Source organism: Penicillium longicatenatum (assembly GCF_028827895.1).
Source record: "Penicillium longicatenatum strain IBT 33135 chromosome Unknown contig_2_segment0_segment0, whole genome shotgun sequence".
Lineage (NCBI taxonomy): Eukaryota > Fungi > Ascomycota > Eurotiomycetes > Eurotiales > Aspergillaceae > Penicillium > Penicillium longicatenatum.
In genome coordinates this window covers 1,084,654-1,102,027 of record NW_026643120.1, presented here as the reverse complement: position 1 = coordinate 1,102,027, position 17,374 = coordinate 1,084,654, and the positions used below count along the sequence as shown (strand labels likewise).

The 17,374-nt window shown below is 49.3% G+C and overlaps 5 protein-coding genes across 5 annotated transcripts; 2 read left to right on the top strand and 3 right to left on the bottom strand.

Annotated features, from left to right (window-relative positions):
• Nucleotides 1-2,090: 2,090 nt before the first annotated feature.
• Nucleotides 2,091-3,305, bottom strand: gpdA (glyceraldehyde 3-phosphate dehydrogenase GpdA; the record flags this gene model as incomplete). The annotated part of the gene is made up of 4 exons (XM_057113353.1): nucleotides 2,091-2,978; nucleotides 3,056-3,119; nucleotides 3,178-3,227; nucleotides 3,294-3,305. The coding sequence occupies 4 exons, from the start codon at nucleotides 3,303-3,305 to the stop codon at nucleotides 2,091-2,093; spliced, it is 1,014 nt and encodes a 337-aa protein (XP_056973493.1).
• A 1,681-nt stretch (nucleotides 3,306-4,986) lies between these two features.
• N7484_002932 (PHO88 family protein) lies at nucleotides 4,987-5,833 on the bottom strand (the record flags this gene model as incomplete). The annotated part of the gene is made up of 3 exons (XM_057113352.1): nucleotides 5,666-5,833; nucleotides 5,452-5,612; nucleotides 4,987-5,372 (listed from the first exon to the last, which is right to left on the bottom strand). Exons 1-3 carry the CDS (start codon nucleotides 5,680-5,682, stop codon nucleotides 4,987-4,989), a joined length of 564 nt encoding a protein of 187 aa, XP_056973492.1. The 5' UTR covers nucleotides 5,683-5,833.
• A 599-nt stretch (nucleotides 5,834-6,432) lies between these two features.
• htz1 (histone H2AZ) lies at nucleotides 6,433-7,164 on the top strand (the record flags this gene model as incomplete). The annotated part of the gene is made up of 3 exons (XM_057113351.1): nucleotides 6,433-6,531; nucleotides 6,785-6,854; nucleotides 6,917-7,164. The coding sequence occupies 3 exons, from the start codon at nucleotides 6,433-6,435 to the stop codon at nucleotides 7,162-7,164; spliced, it is 417 nt and encodes a 138-aa protein (XP_056973491.1).
• A 1,824-nt stretch (nucleotides 7,165-8,988) lies between these two features.
• N7484_002930 (uncharacterized protein) lies at nucleotides 8,989-10,981 on the bottom strand (the record flags this gene model as incomplete). The annotated part of the gene is made up of 3 exons (XM_057113350.1): nucleotides 8,989-9,905; nucleotides 9,981-10,536; nucleotides 10,643-10,981. 3 exons carry the CDS (start codon nucleotides 10,979-10,981, stop codon nucleotides 8,989-8,991), a joined length of 1,812 nt encoding a protein of 603 aa, XP_056973490.1.
• Nucleotides 10,982-14,784: 3,803 nt separating this feature from the next.
• Nucleotides 14,785-16,421, top strand: N7484_002929 (DUF3431 domain-containing protein; the record flags this gene model as incomplete). Its single annotated transcript, XM_057113349.1, has 3 exons — nucleotides 14,785-15,308; nucleotides 15,402-15,953; nucleotides 16,010-16,421. The coding sequence occupies 3 exons, from the start codon at nucleotides 14,785-14,787 to the stop codon at nucleotides 16,419-16,421; spliced, it is 1,488 nt and encodes a 495-aa protein (XP_056973489.1).
• Nucleotides 16,422-17,374: the final 953 nt, after the last annotated feature.

The following is a 17,374-nucleotide window of genomic DNA, read 5'->3' as shown; positions in this document are numbered from 1 at the left end:
TACAACGGCCGTTCGGTGCGTCTAGTCTTTCATGACAATTGGGACAATCAATGCCTCTTATTCAGCGCAACCACTTGCTTGCACAAGATAATTGGCCGGTTCACAGAACAAAAGAAGTGCACAAATAATCTAATAAGATGCCCAAATGATGATCTAGATGGCTAACAGGAGTTCAATCTCCAAATGCTTTGATACTGTGGAGTCACAGGCGCATAGAGCGTCGTTCTTTGTATTCACAGGCAAGAAAGAGATGACCAGGGTGCAGTGAATGTTCTATTCCAGGGTTAGCAAGATATACAATTCATTGGCAGTTTTCAACTTAGGGATCATGTGAATTTACGGTTCATACGTTGTTTCTTTCCAAACGCGACTGCAAGGCAGGGTGGATGGAAGATCAGTGGATGCGCATGTTGGATCCCTTTTAGGCCATTCGCACATACTGCCGGGCCTTGTATGTTTTACCGCTTTGCATACCGCCTTCCCAGGTTAGGCTAGCGCGTCTCTGAACGGCCGGGCCGCCGGGTTTAGTTGCTGACTGTTTGACTCCACTCCCGAGAGCCAATTTCGTACTTCACGGCAGTGGTAACGTGCAATCCAAAGAATATTGCTTTGCAGAAAAACAACGACACTTCCCATTTGCCTGGTACTGATGTTTGAGATTTGAGGTAATCCAGATACCTACTGTCAGGTGCCATCTACCCAGGCGATCAAGGGGCCACCGGTCATAACGATAAAATAGCTGCTGAAAAGGCTTGGTAGCGAATCGATTATACAACATGTGACTGACACATCGGAAGGTGCATCAAACAAAATAATTAAATGGAAAGGCGAAGAATAAAGAAGGAAAATGTCATAGCTGGGCAGATCTTAAGCCCCCACCTTTGCTACTATAGAAAACATTGAATTTGAATAGTCGACCCAGATGCTACCTTCATCGCGACGTGGACATTACATTCTTCAACTCCATAAAACACCCATGTTGTCACCCTTTCCGGTCCATGAAACCTTAATGGCAAATGGCTATAAAGGAAATTAGTGCTTGGAAAGACGACAACATGAGGGGCAAGATCTATTTCGGTCTTTAACCCAGCTTATAGGCTGGATCCTACCACCCTCCATTAAACCTGAGCCGCGACTAGGACCAAACCACGAGGTCCCAGCCACTTAGGCACATGATGTACCAGATAAATTTAGTCAATGAATCCTGAGAGATTGAAATAGCTTAGCTAGCAGGGTCCGGTTTTGCAAACATTCAGAATAAACGAATGATCAGGGAGCATTCGTTGAGTCTCTGGACTACGCCCTCCAATATCCTTTTGTTTGTTCATGTTTATGATATATTATTCTATTATTCGACTTGATAATCTCCATTTAAGCATTCAAATGTCAGAATGAGACTTTCCATCTTGATTCTAATAAACTTGATTACAACCGCAGTAGGCAAGTAAAAAGTCCTATGCTTCAATAATCTCAAGCGTTTGGCATGCAGTGTACAACTCATGCTCCAGGGTCCAGGCCCGGGTCTTATCGGCCAGGATCCATCGGCTAGGTATCCCCCAGGGCTGAACCAAGCCTGCAGACTGCATTGGGAAAAGGCTAAGGTTTCATGACTATTAGTTGACCTAGTTGAACGAGGACCTTGAAAGCATGCCCAATTAAGCTAGCCGCCTTGACATACTTTAAACAGTGGCTTCTGATCTTGGAATCTTGCCGGAAGATTATGCATTCGAGTGGCACTAGGGTGGGTGGATCATGCCATTTTCTAAGGTCCAAATCAGGTGTTTTACATGTCAACTGGTTTATCTTATCTCCACACCCGTGGAATTGAGTATGCCTATGCCTGGCATCATAAAACTACGTGTAGTAACTCACTGGAGGCAATACGTGAGTCATGTACAGCGTGCAGGAAGATATTGATGAACATAAAAAGAAGTGTATTTGTTTCATTAAAATGACGTTATCTGATGGTTTTTTCCTTTCTCAAAAATAGCGACCCATCCACCTCAAGCCACATCGCAGATGCAGGCCGTAGTCACGACAGACATGCTACTTCAGAGAAGACTCCTGACCCCAGGTCGCTCAGTAAATATTTACTGGGAGTCAACCTTGGCGATGTAGGAGATGAGGTCAACAACACGGTGAGAGTAACCCCACTCGTTGTCGTACCAGGAGACGAGCTTGATGAAGTTGGAGTTCAGAGCAATGCCGGCCTTGGCATCGAAGATGGAGGAGTGGTCATCACCGTTAAGGTCAGTGGAGACAATGTCGTCCTCAGTGTATCCGAGGATACCCTTGAGCTCGTTCTCGGAGGCAGCCTTGACAACGGCCTTGATCTCATCGTAGGTAGCAGCCTTCTCAATGCGGCAGGTAAGGTCGACAACGGAGACGTTGGCGGTGGGGACACGCATGGCCATACCGGTCAGCTTGCCGTTAAGGGCAGGGATGACCTTGCCGACAGCCTTGGCGGCACCGGTGGAGGAGGGGATGATGTTCTGGGCCGCAGTACGGCCACCACGCCAGTCCTTAGCGGAAGGACCGTCAACGGTCTTCTGGGTAGCGGTGTAGGAGTGGATGGTGGTCATGAGACCCTCAACGAGACCGAACTTGTCGTTGATGACCTTGGCGAGGGGAGCAAGGCAGTTGGTGGTGCAAGAGGCGTTGGAGAGAACGTTGACGTCCTTGGTGTATTCAGTGTTGTTGACACCCATGACGAACATGGGGGCGTCAGCGGAGGGGGCGGAGATGATGACCTTCTTGGCACCACCCTTCAAGTGGAGGGAAGCCTTCTCGGTGGTGGTGAAGACACCGGTGGACTCGACAACGTACTCAGCGCCAGACTTGCCCCAAGGGATGGAGGCGGGGTCACGCTCAGCGTAGAAGCGGATCTTCTTGCCGTTGACGATCAGGCCCTCGGTGCCATCGATCTCGATGGTGCCCTTGAACTGACCGTGGGTGCTGTCGTAGCGCAGCATGTAGGCCTAAATGGTACAGAATTAGCAATGGAGGCGGGACAGAGGGGGAGCTTAGGGAATAGCTCCATAGAAGTATAACGTACAGCGTAGTGAACCTCAATGAAGGGGTCGTTGACGGCGACAACCTCGACAGAGCCATCGTTGATGCTGTGGAACGCGTTAGGATCAAGTTCTGTACAACGCGGGGTTCACAGAGTTCACTTACGCATTGCGGAAGACGATGCGGCCAATACGACCGAAACCGTTGATACCGACCTGAATGGGGTTGTTAGTTTATGAAGATAGAGATGATGTGGTTATTGGCAATAACGCATCGCGTACCTTGGGAACCATGTTTGCGGTAGATGTGATACTGGAGCTTTGGTTAGCTTGGTGGGATGGTGGGGTGGGGTGATTCAAGGGATGGGAAGGTGGAGGGGTAAGGGTAGACTGGAAGAAGGTAATTGAAAACGAACCTTTTGAAGAAGATGGAAGATTGGGGAATTGGATGGGGAAGAGAAAGAAGAAAGAAAGGAAAAAAGTTGGGAGAAGGGATCAAGAAGTAGTAAGGCACTGACGCAACGAGCGGCTCACCCCTCCTTCTACACCGAGCAACAAGACGGGGCTAACCAAGTCACCCCAGATCCATCGGAGGCAAGATGACTGATTTTCCGACTGTTACCGTTGGCCCAGTTCCCCAGCAACCCTTTCCGGTTTCATACACCGGGCAAAGCAGGAAGAGCTACGGTATTTCCAGGCTGCTTGCCCCTCGGTAGCTCCCGTTTACCCAATAAGCTTCGATGAATCCTCGCCGGCCGGGTCCCCATTACTTGCCTCGGAGCGATCTCGAGAATGTTTTCCCAGACTACGTCGGGTAAGAGACTATCACGATAATTCTACGTTTTGCCGTGAGAGGAATCCCGGGGCCCGAAAGGCTATGACATAGGGGTACATGTGGGATGAGGGGCAGTTAGTAAAAAGTGGATGATGCCACGACTGAGGGGCAACTATGGCCAAGACCACACCTGGTTCTGTTTATACTCAGTAGGATCTATCATCAAAATGGATATGAATAGCTCTGGAGACCAGTCAAATCAATCATTTCAAAAACATTTATTTACCATCGCATATAATTCGTGAACCATGCCGCATGCGGTTACCTGCCGACTGTTTCCAGCATCTCGGTGGACCGATTCAGCGGTCACATATATAAAGAAAGTGGCCCGCGCCCTGAAAGATTCACCGGCGGATCTACCACGTCCAATAGCGACGACCACGGGACATGCAGAAATTTTATTTGTTCAAACCATAATATGTAAGTTTATGCAGTTTCGGTGTGTTGGGCCTGACTCAATCAAGCCATGCGGTGGCAAGTTGGTAACAACGACGGATTATAAATGTGAACTCTCCCCGCCACTGTTTCGAATTATGCGGGTTTCCGCTTCTACCGTATGTTGTACATCCATACTAAGGAGCCCAAGACTTAAATGGTGGCAAGAGTTATGACATGACTACGCTACTACTATGTGATAACCGTTAGCAACGACTGCGGTTGGGGCGTAACCGCATGGAACACCATGGAAACTCATCGACTGGCCACCTGAGATGGCATCACAATTGACCACGTTGCCACGCGAATACTAGAGGTCAAGTCAAGTCAATTCCAAAAGTTTGAGAAGGTGCAGCAGGAAATTATGGATATCGACAATGACGAATCTCGAACCCAAAAATACATTCTTGTCTACTACCATTCCCTTTACGGTGCCAAAACCACTTTCGGCTATCGGGCAGCAGGCTCAGCGCATCCAACACTATTTCCAGAGAGCAGAATACAAACTGTACAGATAAAGCTCATTCAAATTACTGTATTAGAGAGTAGTAATTTATCATGTCATCAGGCTCAATCCCCCTTAAATGCCATGGGAATTGGAGAATATAATACAATAAGAATAAAGCAAGCCAACATGGTCCTCAGCTTAAAGCAAATGCATTCCATGAGCGCAACTCAATCCTCCACATTAATTTGTATCTCCAATTACTCCTCCTTGACACCACCCCGGTAGTTCTTCTCCGCATTCTCAATGGAGGCCTTGTCGCTCTTGGGCTGACCCTGGGACATGAAACCACCGCCGGTCTTGAAGGGGCGGGCCAGGTCGCCGGTAGCGGGCTTGCCAAAAACGTGAATCTTAACCAGGTTGCTCTCAAAGGCGCCCTTGAGGGGAATGATGGACTGGATGAGGAGGGGGTTGGTGTACTTCATGTAGAAGTGCATCACGGCCATCATGCCGACACCCATCAGCTGAGAGCGGAACATCTGGCGCACCTGACCCTTGTCGTAGTCCATGTTGGTGGTGGTGACGGGCTTGCCCTCCTCGCCGGTGCCCATGGGGGCAGGCTCAACATACTTGAGCGTGGTCATATCTAATGAAGCAAATGTTGTTAGTCACTGATCCATAGATAAGCGCTTAGGGGCCACGCGACACCCCTAACATTGACATACCCTTTTTAGAATTGATCTTGGCCTGAGTGTACAGGTTGATGGCCAGGATGATCACGTTGGACAGGATGTACAGACCGCGCACAGCCATGAGCACATCCGGGTTCTCAAAGGGAACCTTCTTGGCCAGCTGCATCATCACCAAGATGATGGCCAGGTTGGTACTGCGACAATCATCAGCATGCAATTTTCATCATCATCCTTTCACCATACGCACATTTGGGGAGAAACCATTTTGACGGGTTGAAAGACGTGAAACCAGGGGGAAGCCGAAGACAAGATGGGGGAGAGATAACAACAAAACTCGAACCTCTTCCGCAACCTTCGGCGAAAGTGGAAACCACGTATATTAAATGGAACGGATCATCTGTTCGTCCGGATCACGGGACCCCGCCCACTCCGCCTTCATCTCGAAATGCACACTCCCAGCTGGACCTGCATCAGGGTGCCGTCAATACGCAACTCAGTGTGCCTGAGTTGACCATCATCACTACAGCTATCTGCTTTGTGAATCCACCGAATTCCACTTTTCTATCTGGGGAATAAGGCCTTCAAAGACCCAAGATGAGCTGATACGTTGCGGAGGCCCGCAAGCGGGCTGTCTACTAAATGCCTATCCAACGCCTTTATACGTGGCTTTCTAACTAAGCACATGTTTGATGATGCGATCTGTCCAGGGCCTTCCATTATGATATACGGGAAACGATCCATTATGTTTGAGGCTCCGTGATGCGTTGCTTGCTCTTGATCTACGCCAAACAGTGATGGAGCGACTTGGACTGGCATCCTAATCCGGACTAGCGCCGGCCCGCGGTCGCAGTCTTTAGCGACCGGTCCCGGCTGCGACATTTCTGACTTCTCCATCCATCAACAACGCGCGTGCCTTCCATTTTTTGAATCGCCTTCCCATCCAACTTCGTCTCAGATCGCCTGCGATCTGCTATCTACGCGCTCTACACATCTTTGCGACCCCTATTGTCCAAAATGCCTGGTGGAAAGGGAAAGTCGATCGGTGGAAAGGGTGGTTCCAAGGACTCTGCGGGGAAGGCCCAGAAGTCTCACAGCGCAAAGGCTGGTCTGCAGGTCAGTTGGTGGTCTATCTGCTTGGGTGTCTATGCGGGTCACCGTACGGGAAACGTGCGATCAAGGGGGTCTATCAGTCGATGAAACTCGATGTTCAGACGCGTCGATTGGGTTCCCCCTCACTGGCCACTGGAGTTTATTCGTTGCCAGAGGGGTTGTTCGACCTTGTCTCTCATGGTCGCATGTCCTTCGTATTGGTTACTGCGAGGAAGTCGCGTGGGACTGATGGATAAGCTAACATTGTTGTGTTTAGTTCCCCTGCGGTCGTGTGAAGCGTTTCCTGAAGAACAACACTCAGAATAAGATGCGTGTCGGTGCCAAGGGTATGTTCTTCTTCCTACTGTCATTAATTATCCATTGCGTACACTAACTTTCTATCGTTCAGCCGCCGTCTACGTTACCGCTGTCCTGGAGTACCTGACCGCTGAAGTCCTGGAACTTGCTGGCAACGCCGCCAAGGACCTGAAGGTCAAGCGTATCACCCCTCGTCACCTGCAACTCGCTATCCGTGGTGACGAAGAGCTGGACACCCTAATCCGTGCCACCATCGCCTTCGGTGGTGTTCTGCCCCGCATTAACCGCGCTCTGCTCCTGAAGGTGGAGCAGAAGAAGAAGGGCAAGCCGGAGCTGTAAGGGAACAAAAGTCCTGTAAAATGGAAGACCGGCACGGTCGGGAGATTGGTGTTCCCACCAATCTTCCCCCTGACGGGTAAAACTCGCTCCCCTCCTGAGGTCTTTTGATTGTTTCTTCGTTCACGGCGTGTGACTTTATGCTGTCTATTCCCCGGTTTATTTTTTCTTATTTCTATCTTTTTTTTTTGTTATCCACGAGTTCACTGGGCGCTGTAATGGGAAAATGGGGGATATCCTGGTAGTGTGGGAAATTATTTCTATTTGATTCTATTTTTCAAGTCTGTACAGTAGTGTTGATACTGTTCCCGATTACCAATCCTCTTCTCAAAACAGAAAACCGGACATTCTTCGAGTCTCACAGAGCCCAGGCCCGGTATTTGGGTTGAGGTCTTGGTCTTGTATCACCTACAAACGGCTGTGAGTTGAATTTGTCTTCGATTGTTAATTGAGTCATGAATGGCTATGGTTATGCTATGAGTACATGTATGTATGCACTAGATCGAGGGGCACCCCAACGTAGACGTTTGTTTCTACAAGCGGGCTAATCGCGACCTGCATGGGGCGATCGACAGGGACATGCCGGGAGCCACATTAATATCCGTGGAAAATGATCATAATAAACAAAGGCCCCGCGCTTGGCACGCCAACCTCTATTAATCATACATCATGCCATCTCCTATCAATTCTCCTATCGGTTATCGTAATACATCCGTGGAAATCGCTTTCTAATTGCTTACATATCAAGTTCGTTTGACAAATTTCCTGTAGATACGTACCACCAGGGAAGGCTCTATATAGAACTAAAGTGAAAATTACCAGAGACCAACAAGCAGAGAGGAGATATTGATCTACAGTTGACTACTTACTGCGCAAACCAGAAACCCATTGAAACAGTGAAAATAAAAGGTACATTGATCGTGAAATTCCGAGTACAACATCGAGAAAAGCCCCTAGACTGCAAGAGATACTAAACATGAAGAGAAAAAACCCTTAATCAAGATGGGAGAGAGATATGAAAAAGATCAGCACAGGAAACCGAGATCTCCTCAGCCCCTGGCCGTTGACACCAGAACATCCAAGTACAAAGCTACCAAGGTAGCCAGTGCAACCATCAAAGTGCAATGATGGAAAAGAATCTAATTCAAAAACTGCCGGTATATATTCGGCGAGCCATCCAGATCAAGAGTCAAATCACGCAGAAAGAAGAAGAAAAGGCGTATAAAACCCCTCTCCGAAGCCAAGAACAGTCGAAAAAGGAACTGACTTGAAGTAGTATTAGGAGATCAGGCAGAAAGAAAAAAAGAAGGGCTGGAACATTAGATGCGAGTCGCCCATGTACAACACTAAAACAGGCAAGAATATGCAGATGCTGATATTGTCGTTTCCTACCAGCGGCAGGGTCTTTTGGTCATTCTTCGTATGCGTCCCATACCAAGCGGCGGGGTCATGATCCGCTCCAGCGTCGGGAACACAAAACAAGCTTGCATGCAAACGGCGCCCGTAACAGAATAATAATAAAGGCCAGAGTTTACTCAAAAAAGGAAAAAAAAAAAAGAGGACCCATGGCGAGTTCGGGGGAAAAAAAGTCACAACAGATCGTTCGGTGTGGTGAATTTGCTGGGCTGCCCCAAATAATAAGTCTAAACTTGGCTGGATCAGCGAAACAAAAAGATTTTTTCTGGTCTTTTTTTTGGTTGTCATCTCGTCATCCCTCATCGAATCGTAAGCCGGTAATTTCGCAGAAGGCCTCGTGATACAAGTTCGTATTCGTCTCGGCAAAGCAGTTGGCAAAAAACAGGGTGGGGGAATCGCCATTTCGTAAAATTACTCCACGATGATCTCGACGCCGGAGCTGGCGCGTAGCTCATCACTGCCGCGAGCTTGGTGTCCTTGGCGGCGGAAACCGGGCTTCTCGGGGGTCGGTCCACGAGGCTGGCGAATCGGCATGCGCTCCTGCTGAGCGGTGTCAAATCCGACTCCCATTCCACGGTTGCTACCAATGGCGCCCGTTGTAGGCTGGCTGTCCTGGTCCCAGGAGAACATACCACGCAATCGTCTGGGGCTTGAGTTGGGGCCTCCAATGCCCGTGCCCAGTGAAAGGCCGCCCAGGCTGTTGACCAACAGGTTATCGTCACGCTGCATGCCGAGAGAGGAACCGGAGGGCGCGGAGGTGAGAGTGGGGGTGTTGGAGGCGCCGGTGGGGGCGCCTTCGTACTGGAGGCGAGTGCCGTTGGACTGCAACGCGGCGGGGAAGCTAGCGGAGGAAGGGACGGGGGAAGGGGTGTAAGAGCGCAAGTCGGCGAAGGACTTGGCGGCACGGAGGTTTTGGGTATTGGCAAAGTTGCCGGGGGAATCCAACACCCCAAGGAAACCCGAAGTCTGCCCACGAAGGGTGTTAAAGGCTCCGGGGCCGGCTTCGTTGCGAGCCTCACTAAAATCAATGGTCGCGGCACGGTTCAGTCCGCGGCGAGAGCTGTCGGACTGTCCGGCGGGAGGAATAGGCTGCAACGGTGGGCTCACATTGGTGCCAGCAGCGACTTTCAGTACCTGGACCTGGCGTTGATCTCCACTTCCGCGGGAGGCATGGGCCAACCCCATGTTATGAGCCAGGGTGTGAACCGTGCGTCGTTGGGAAGGAGTCAGGTTGGAGGGGAACAACACGGAGTCGCGGGTAGTATCTTCCTTAAATAAGAGGAGCTGGGAGTAGTATTGAAGAGTCTGGCCATCATTCAAGTCGACGTCTGCGTATCAAATGTTAATTAGCAACCGCATCAAAGAAATTTTTTTCTTCCTCCCCCAGACACAAATTTACTTACCAAGTTTCTGGCCATGGCCAGCACCACCACGCTGCGACACAGGCGAAGGTGAAGTGGCTGGAATGTGCGAGTTCAACGAAGTCATAGAGCTCTGGGTATGCAGTTGGGAGGGCATAGGTCGGTGCTGCTCCTCCAGCTGACCGCGACGCTCCCGCTTTTCCCGTTCGATCCGCTCTCGTTCCTGCAGCGGCAGCATCTTCTTGTACTCGACCCGCAATTTCCGGCCCTGGAGTTCAAAGTGGTTCAGCACGTCGATCACGGTGGCGGTCTCCTCAGCGGAAGTGAAGTTGGCAAAGGCCAGACCACGGAACACCCCATTATCAAAGTGGTAGTTGAAGGCATAGGGCAAGGGCAGGTTCAACTCGGTCATCAGCTGCACCAACTGTTCCTTCTTCACGGCAAATGGGATGTTCTTGATGACGATCGCAGTCGGGATGAGTTCGTCATCGCCCTCGGATGAAGCCGATGCTTCCGGGCGCATCGCGCTGCTCTGGATAGGACCGGGGCCTAGGTTGGAGAAGGCACTGGGCATTCCCGGTTGCTGATCAAGCCAGGTCTATTGTAATCCCATCTAGTCAGTTCATCGCACAAAGGGGAAAGAAATGGGATCAAACGCAAGAAAAAAAAAACCGAATTTGACGACAAGTTCCGTATCCACATACCGTAGGCAAGGCGGTGCGTCCTCGAGCAGCAGGCTTCAGACTGGCGGAAGCCGACCGAATGCCACCAAGGGTTTGAGCGTTGGCAAAGCCATTTGGGTTCCAGGTCTGCGAACCGGACAGATCGTAGGAGTAGGAGTTGTTGTTCTGCATGGGTGGGTTTAACCGCTCCAACCTAGCCGACTCGTAGCGAGCCATCTGATCTTCATACAGGTTTACAGGCATAGCACCATAAGCATCAAACTGGCGTGAGGGCTGGCGGTGGAGGGGTTGTTGATGCCGCTGGGAGCCAGGGGAACGCGCGGAAGGATCGTGATACATGTCCGGTTGTTGATAACTCATTTGGAAGAATCCTTGGCGAGGGCCAGAGGAATGTGGGCACGTAAAATCCCCAAACACGTCGAACAAAAAACGCACGGAGCTATTCGGACATGGAGTGTGCGAGTCGGAAGAGAAGACACCACGGCAACGGGGCGGTGTTCGGAGAAGAAAAAACGCAGCAAAATCGCTCACGGATGCAAAGTCGTGCACGTTATCATGAAAAAGGGGGATTTGTGCTGATAGTTTGCAGGGGAATAACAGGTACTTTTTTTTTTTTTAATCAATGAGTTTCGAGGATCGACTTTTCCCCTTGTTGTGGGTGAAATTGAGAGGGAAGAGCGGGGGGAGAAAGGAAAAAAGGTTGGAAATTGGGACACGCAAGGCCGGATGTGGGAGTTGGTCCACTTTGGCCGCCAAGAACGGGGAGTAAGGGCGACTTCCTTTGCAGCCGACAGTGTCAAGAAACAAGAAACCCTTGGAAAGGAATCAACTAGGAGCAGGATCAATGAAGAAGACCGAAATTCACAAGAGCGAGAGAAGACGGGATTTGCGGCGTTCGGAAGTTATATAGGAAAAAATCTAGACTAACACTAAGACCAACACTAAAACTAATCAAATCAAACGAACTAACTAGAGAGATCTCCAGTCCCTGCAATTTTTTGCCCCTGGATGTACCCGATGGATTATGGGGCTTAAACCAATAGGAGTGGTTTTAGAGATATACTGACATCCTACCTGGCTTTCCGTGCTCTATAGATGCATCTAGTTCGCTAACCAAGCCCTGGGTAAGAAGGCCGAGTTCGATTTTTGATATATCTATCTATAACACAGTAGACGTGCCATTCATCCCAATCTCAGGTCTTCCAGGGTTATTTTCTCCTATCCCTTAATGCTAACGCCTCCCAGATCGCCCCCTAATGAGCTAAGCCGGCGCCTTTCCGTCTTCAACTTCACCGAATCAGCGTCCATGCTTGTCTCGAAGCTCCAGCGGTCGCTCGGCTCTCTCTGCCCGTCATGCCTTTCCGATTCCTTCAATGCGACCCATGCCCCATATAGGCTTGTCCAAGTGGGTTATGTCTCCGCCTCAGTGGACATTGGGAAATTCAAATGCGTAGACAGCTCGGCGCAACAGATCTCCTGTTACAGACTTACCCGCTGAAGCCCTTGTGTCCAAGTCCACGTTTCACTTTCTGAACAACTCGTGGGGATCATGCACGCGTCTGTCATCTGACGAGTCTATCGCGGTTCGCCCACTGTCTCGTGCTCCCGCGATACCTGCCCGGCACTATACCTGATACAATCTTTCGACCACCCTTGCAACTTTAGACCATGTAAAAAAGGGTGTCGAGGATATGGAGTACTTTTGATTGCCTATAATTGGCATGACTCCATTCATTTTCCCTAGCTCCTTAACTAATGGGCCTCCTTTTTTTTTTTTTTTTTTTTTTTTTTTTTTTCCTCTTGTCGGGTCAAATATAGCGCGTTCAGGGGATCATCTGCCTACGATCGAACCTAGCGCGTACTCGTTCGCCACCACTTATTTCTTCCTACACCCAGAATATATGGCATAGCCCCCTTTCTTTTCTTTTTCTTTTACAAATACCCCAACGTCACCTTGAGTAATCCGGCTCCAGCGGGACGGTCCATTCCCCGGCACTTTTCCAAAGTTCTCCCTGATTGACGGCGCATGGAGCTATCTCACGCCAGGCCCACTTGGAGAAATTGAAACTTGCGCCTGGCTCCACGATCCGCGCATCCCCCGTTCTAGCGGCCTCGCGGAAGCTCCTGAGAAGCTCAGCCCACCGCTAGAAACCCGCTAGAGGCGACTTAGAACCTTTTGGGCACGTCAGTGTCCGATGGTGTGCAGCAGGTGGAGTCGACTTGACCTGCACCGGCGCTCCGGACTCTAGTCTGACAATTGGGTCTCGGGATCTGGCGTCGTGAGGATGGGGAAAGTTACGCAGTAAAGGGGGGAGGAGAAAGCTCTCGGGGTTCCTGTAAGCTTTTCCGAGTCGCCCCTTTCTTTTTGTCACGAGTGTTCTTGGCTAGATGGTTGGCTTGTATCCAAACAGAGAGCTACTTCCGTCCCGACAGCGATCTGTATGCAGTCTTGAGCTCTGAGAGCTTCAGGTCTTGTGAGGTCAGTGATCTACTTTTTGTCCTCGCCACTCCCCTCTCGTGGGATATAATTTTCTCGATGGATCCATTGATGAACCTCTACCCCCTTTTTTGTTCTGGAACGACGATCTCTTTGAGCTGCCCCCGAGATACGAGCGTCGGCCGACGATTCCTGAAAAGATCGAGGGCTCCGTTCAGGACACATTCAGTTTCCAGTTTCTAGCGTTACTATTATAGGACTTTGACCAAATAATAGCTCCAGGTCTTGGTGGGTAGGTCCGGACAATTGCTGTGTATCGGAGGTTCACGTCAGGAGAAAAGAAAGACGGCCAGGGGTAAATGGTCCCGTATTCGACGAAGTGGATCTGTTGGCAAAACTCTAGGCTGCCTTAGTTAATCATCTAGAAAATTCGCCCGTTTGCTGAAGATGATCATCCTAAGCTTTGAGTCCCGAATTTTGATCAGATCATTGCAAAGTTTATGAGGCACCTTCCAAAAGCCCGGTAGGTTTAGCGGCCTAATGGCGCATTGAATCATCGGATCCTGGACAGCTGCGTCGGTGGCTTGGTCGCCTTTGGAGGTCAAGGCTCACGCTGTAGAATAGGCAGCGGACTTGTAATCAGAGGCGCTGCGTGTGAAAAGGCCCATCAAATTCGAAAGTTGAGTTTCGCCGAAGGGGTGGCCGGGCTCTAGGAAGTATAGATTAAGTCAAATCACATTTAGTACTATAGTCAATGAGGTAAAGATACCTTGTCCCGACACTTCTCCAGATCCAATAATTTCTTAGGCGACGGGATGTGGTCGAGGATGACTTCGCCTTGTGAAATAGGAAGGGAGTCAAGTGCTCAACCCGCCAATAATGTATTTTATTAGAAACTGCGCTTTAAGCTTCATTAGGGCGAGTCATCCAATAGGCCAGCCTCGTGGTGTAGATCGGCACCATAATAGGCTTAATACATAGGTCGCTTATGCAAGGTCTACGTATACCGGCTTGCCTTAGTAGAGAGCCAGTGCCATAGTGGTGACTAGTAAAGGCTTGGAGAAGCCATAGACTCCGGTCTCGTCGAATCTTGTTATAATCTATGATGTCAAAATCTGATGATCGCAAATACTGCTTCATATGTAGAGTCGAATTGCATTTCGTTCCTGAGCGAAACAAGGTTTCTCCGATCGGAGAACACGCGAACATCAAACTCTGTCAAGTCAAACGTCAAATTCGCGGGGTTGCATCACAACCATGTACATCACATCGATCGGTATTCACGGCTTGACCCCAACATAGCCGGAAAAGGCCCCAATACGGCAGTTGGCCTACCAATAGCAGGTCCGTTGTGACATGGAAGACGCCTGAAACAGGCCAGAGCTGTGACGGACACGAATCGCTGACGAAGCTTGGCCCCACTCCACGTTGCAATGAGAACGGGGTCTAAAGACCCTGTATGTATCCTCAATCCCCATGATTGTCATCGTTTCCTCTTTAAAATGACATTCTGAGTGTCGAGGGCATTTTCAAGATCTACCTCTGAACCTTTTTCGCCTATTCCGTGGCAGCCGAAATCACGGCAAACGATTATGTGCGGCTGAGGCGTCGGGATGCAGACGTAGTATAGTGGGGCCGATCCAAAGTGCCCAGAAAAGCGGCGCACCCTTTAAAGTTCTCCATTTCCCTCTTGGCTGCTCGTCTGAATCGGAATTCCAGTGTCGACATGAGGCTAACATTTCGCGTGGCCATCGCCGTCGCACTGGTCTTCACCATCTTCCTCGTGAAGAACCATATCTCCTCAATCGACGAGCAATGGTCTGATCGCGGCGCAAGCGTGCCCGTGCCGGATTTCATTCTCGACGGCGCCGGCACCCATATCGAGCTGGTCTCGGGCGACGACGTCGCTGCTTCATCGAGTTCTGCGGTTGTGTCGCAGGTATCCTCGACGCGGACTACAACGACCCCGAAATTTTTGGACCCAACTGGGCCGCCGGTTACACCGGCGCAATTTGAACCGAAGACGATCCCCGTTGAGGTGCCTGGTGCGGATTTCTATGATGATTTATTTTTGGACGATTATCTAGATACATTGGATTACGATATTGGGTCCAGGCATGGACATAATCAACCGCCGCCGAAGCCGAAAGCTACACCCAAACCGCCGGTGCCGAAGTTGACGGATCGCATTGTTGTGTTGGGCAGAATGTCCTGGGAGGATTCCGATTGGTTGGAAGAGGAATTGCCAGAGTAAGCACTCAATTCGAGTTCTTTGTTTTTGGCTTTGTGCGACAAAGCCTTGCAGATCCCTGCAAGACTTCGGACTAATAAGATGCGTTATAGGTGGCCGAACGCAGTCTACGTCGTCGATGATCCCGAATCTGAATACCATGTCGCCGAAAATAAAGGAAAAGAGAGTAACGTCTATCTCACATATATCATGGACCATTACGATAATCTACCTGAATATATGGTCTTCCTTCATGCCCACCGCTACGCCGAGCACATCGAATTTGAAGAGCAGGATAATGCCTTGGCCGTGCAGCGATTACAACTAGACTACGTCCGCAAGGTCGGATATGCCAATCTGCGGTGTGACTGGAGTCCAGGATGTCCAGATGAAGTCTACCCATTTCGACAGCTAGCAGGGCGCACGACGGAAATCGCGTTCGCGGGAGCATGGATCAAGATCTTCAATAATACCGATATTCCCGAGGTGATCGGAACACCTTGTTGTGCTCAGTTTGCTGTCACCAGGGAACAGGTGCTTGCTCGGCCGCTGAGCGACTATGAGCACTATTACCATTGGCTGATGGAAACGCAACTGGATGATGAGACCAGTGGCCGTGTGTTTGAGTATCTGTGGCATATTATTTTCGGGCAGGATCCCGTATCGTAAGTATTTATTTTCTTTTACTGGAAGGTCTGGGGTGTACTAACGATTCGTTTAGATGCCCCAGCAAAGCACAGTGCTATTCGGACATATATGATATGGAATATGTAGAGCCGTTAATTCCTGATTACATTTCGGATAATCCATTCAGGAACATGCAGAACGACGAAGATTTCTTTGATGGCTTTGATTTGCCTGGAGAGTCAAACAATGAGAACTGGGACGAGCAAGAGGAGGAGAATGAGGAGGAAACGGAAGAAAACCAAGAGGAAGACGGCACATCACAAGATGTTCAAGGAGACATCAAAGGAGAGGTTAAACAGGACGACAACGAAGATGAGAAAGATGACTCCAATTTCGAAGATTTCGACTTTGATGGTCCCTGGGACGACTCAGAATATGACCATACATCAGTTCCTGATCCACAGAAGGATACAAAAGTCGAGAGCCCCGTCCACGGACTCACCTAAGAAGACTTTGAATCCGTTAAGGATAAATATGCCATCTGTATATATAATGTGTGACCTTTTCTGTATTGAGACATGATGAATAGATATCCCTATGTATGCACATAGTCCGGAAAATATATCCGCGTCTTTCGAGTATTTTCTTTGAATTCACAAGTGCACCCTCAGCAGCTGTATCTATAACACTTCAAAAGGAAACGAATTCCCCAGGCTCTCCAGATGCCCAAAAGCCCATGAAAAGGTCCCTCAATTTTCCAGATCTTGACATTATGCTTTTTTCAAAGAGAAGTCATCTGCAAAATTTTCATCCAAATCACAACTCTTAGCTCCTCCAGAGAGTATCGTCTCTATATATGCAGCCAATTCCGCAATCGTGAAATACCTATTAGGCCAGCATTCGTAATAATATCGTGAGTTGAAGGGTTGCTGCCTATCTTCGAAAATCCTATCTTCTGCAGTAAGTCCACAACTTTAGGACCATGTTTCTTGAATTCCTCGGTAGAGCATCGATCAGCATAAACCTCACAGCTGTAGTTGATGAAGATCTATAGAACCGAGGGCAAATTACTTCATTCAAGGACCGCGAGCGAGCAAGCCAGTACTCCCCCACGATCCTTGTACCGATTCATTGTCATTAGGTATTCTTCCATATGGGCCGTAGAAGCCTGGAAGTCTGTTCCGATATCAGCTGTGCAGTCGAAAGCACAGGTACAGTAGAAGCTTCAGCCTCGTCATTTTAGTGACAATCCCAGTTTACCTGTCTCGGAAATGGAATATATAAAGCGATTTCCTAAAATGACCTTCAAGGCCATCCAGCAAATTGAACGGCCTAGAATACTATAGCATAATAATTTTATTTCTTTTTAATTTTAGTATTTGTATTTAGATTATATGAGTGTGGATGCTATAGCATTTAACCCATGTATTATAGAGTTTCAGACATATTAAAAATCCCT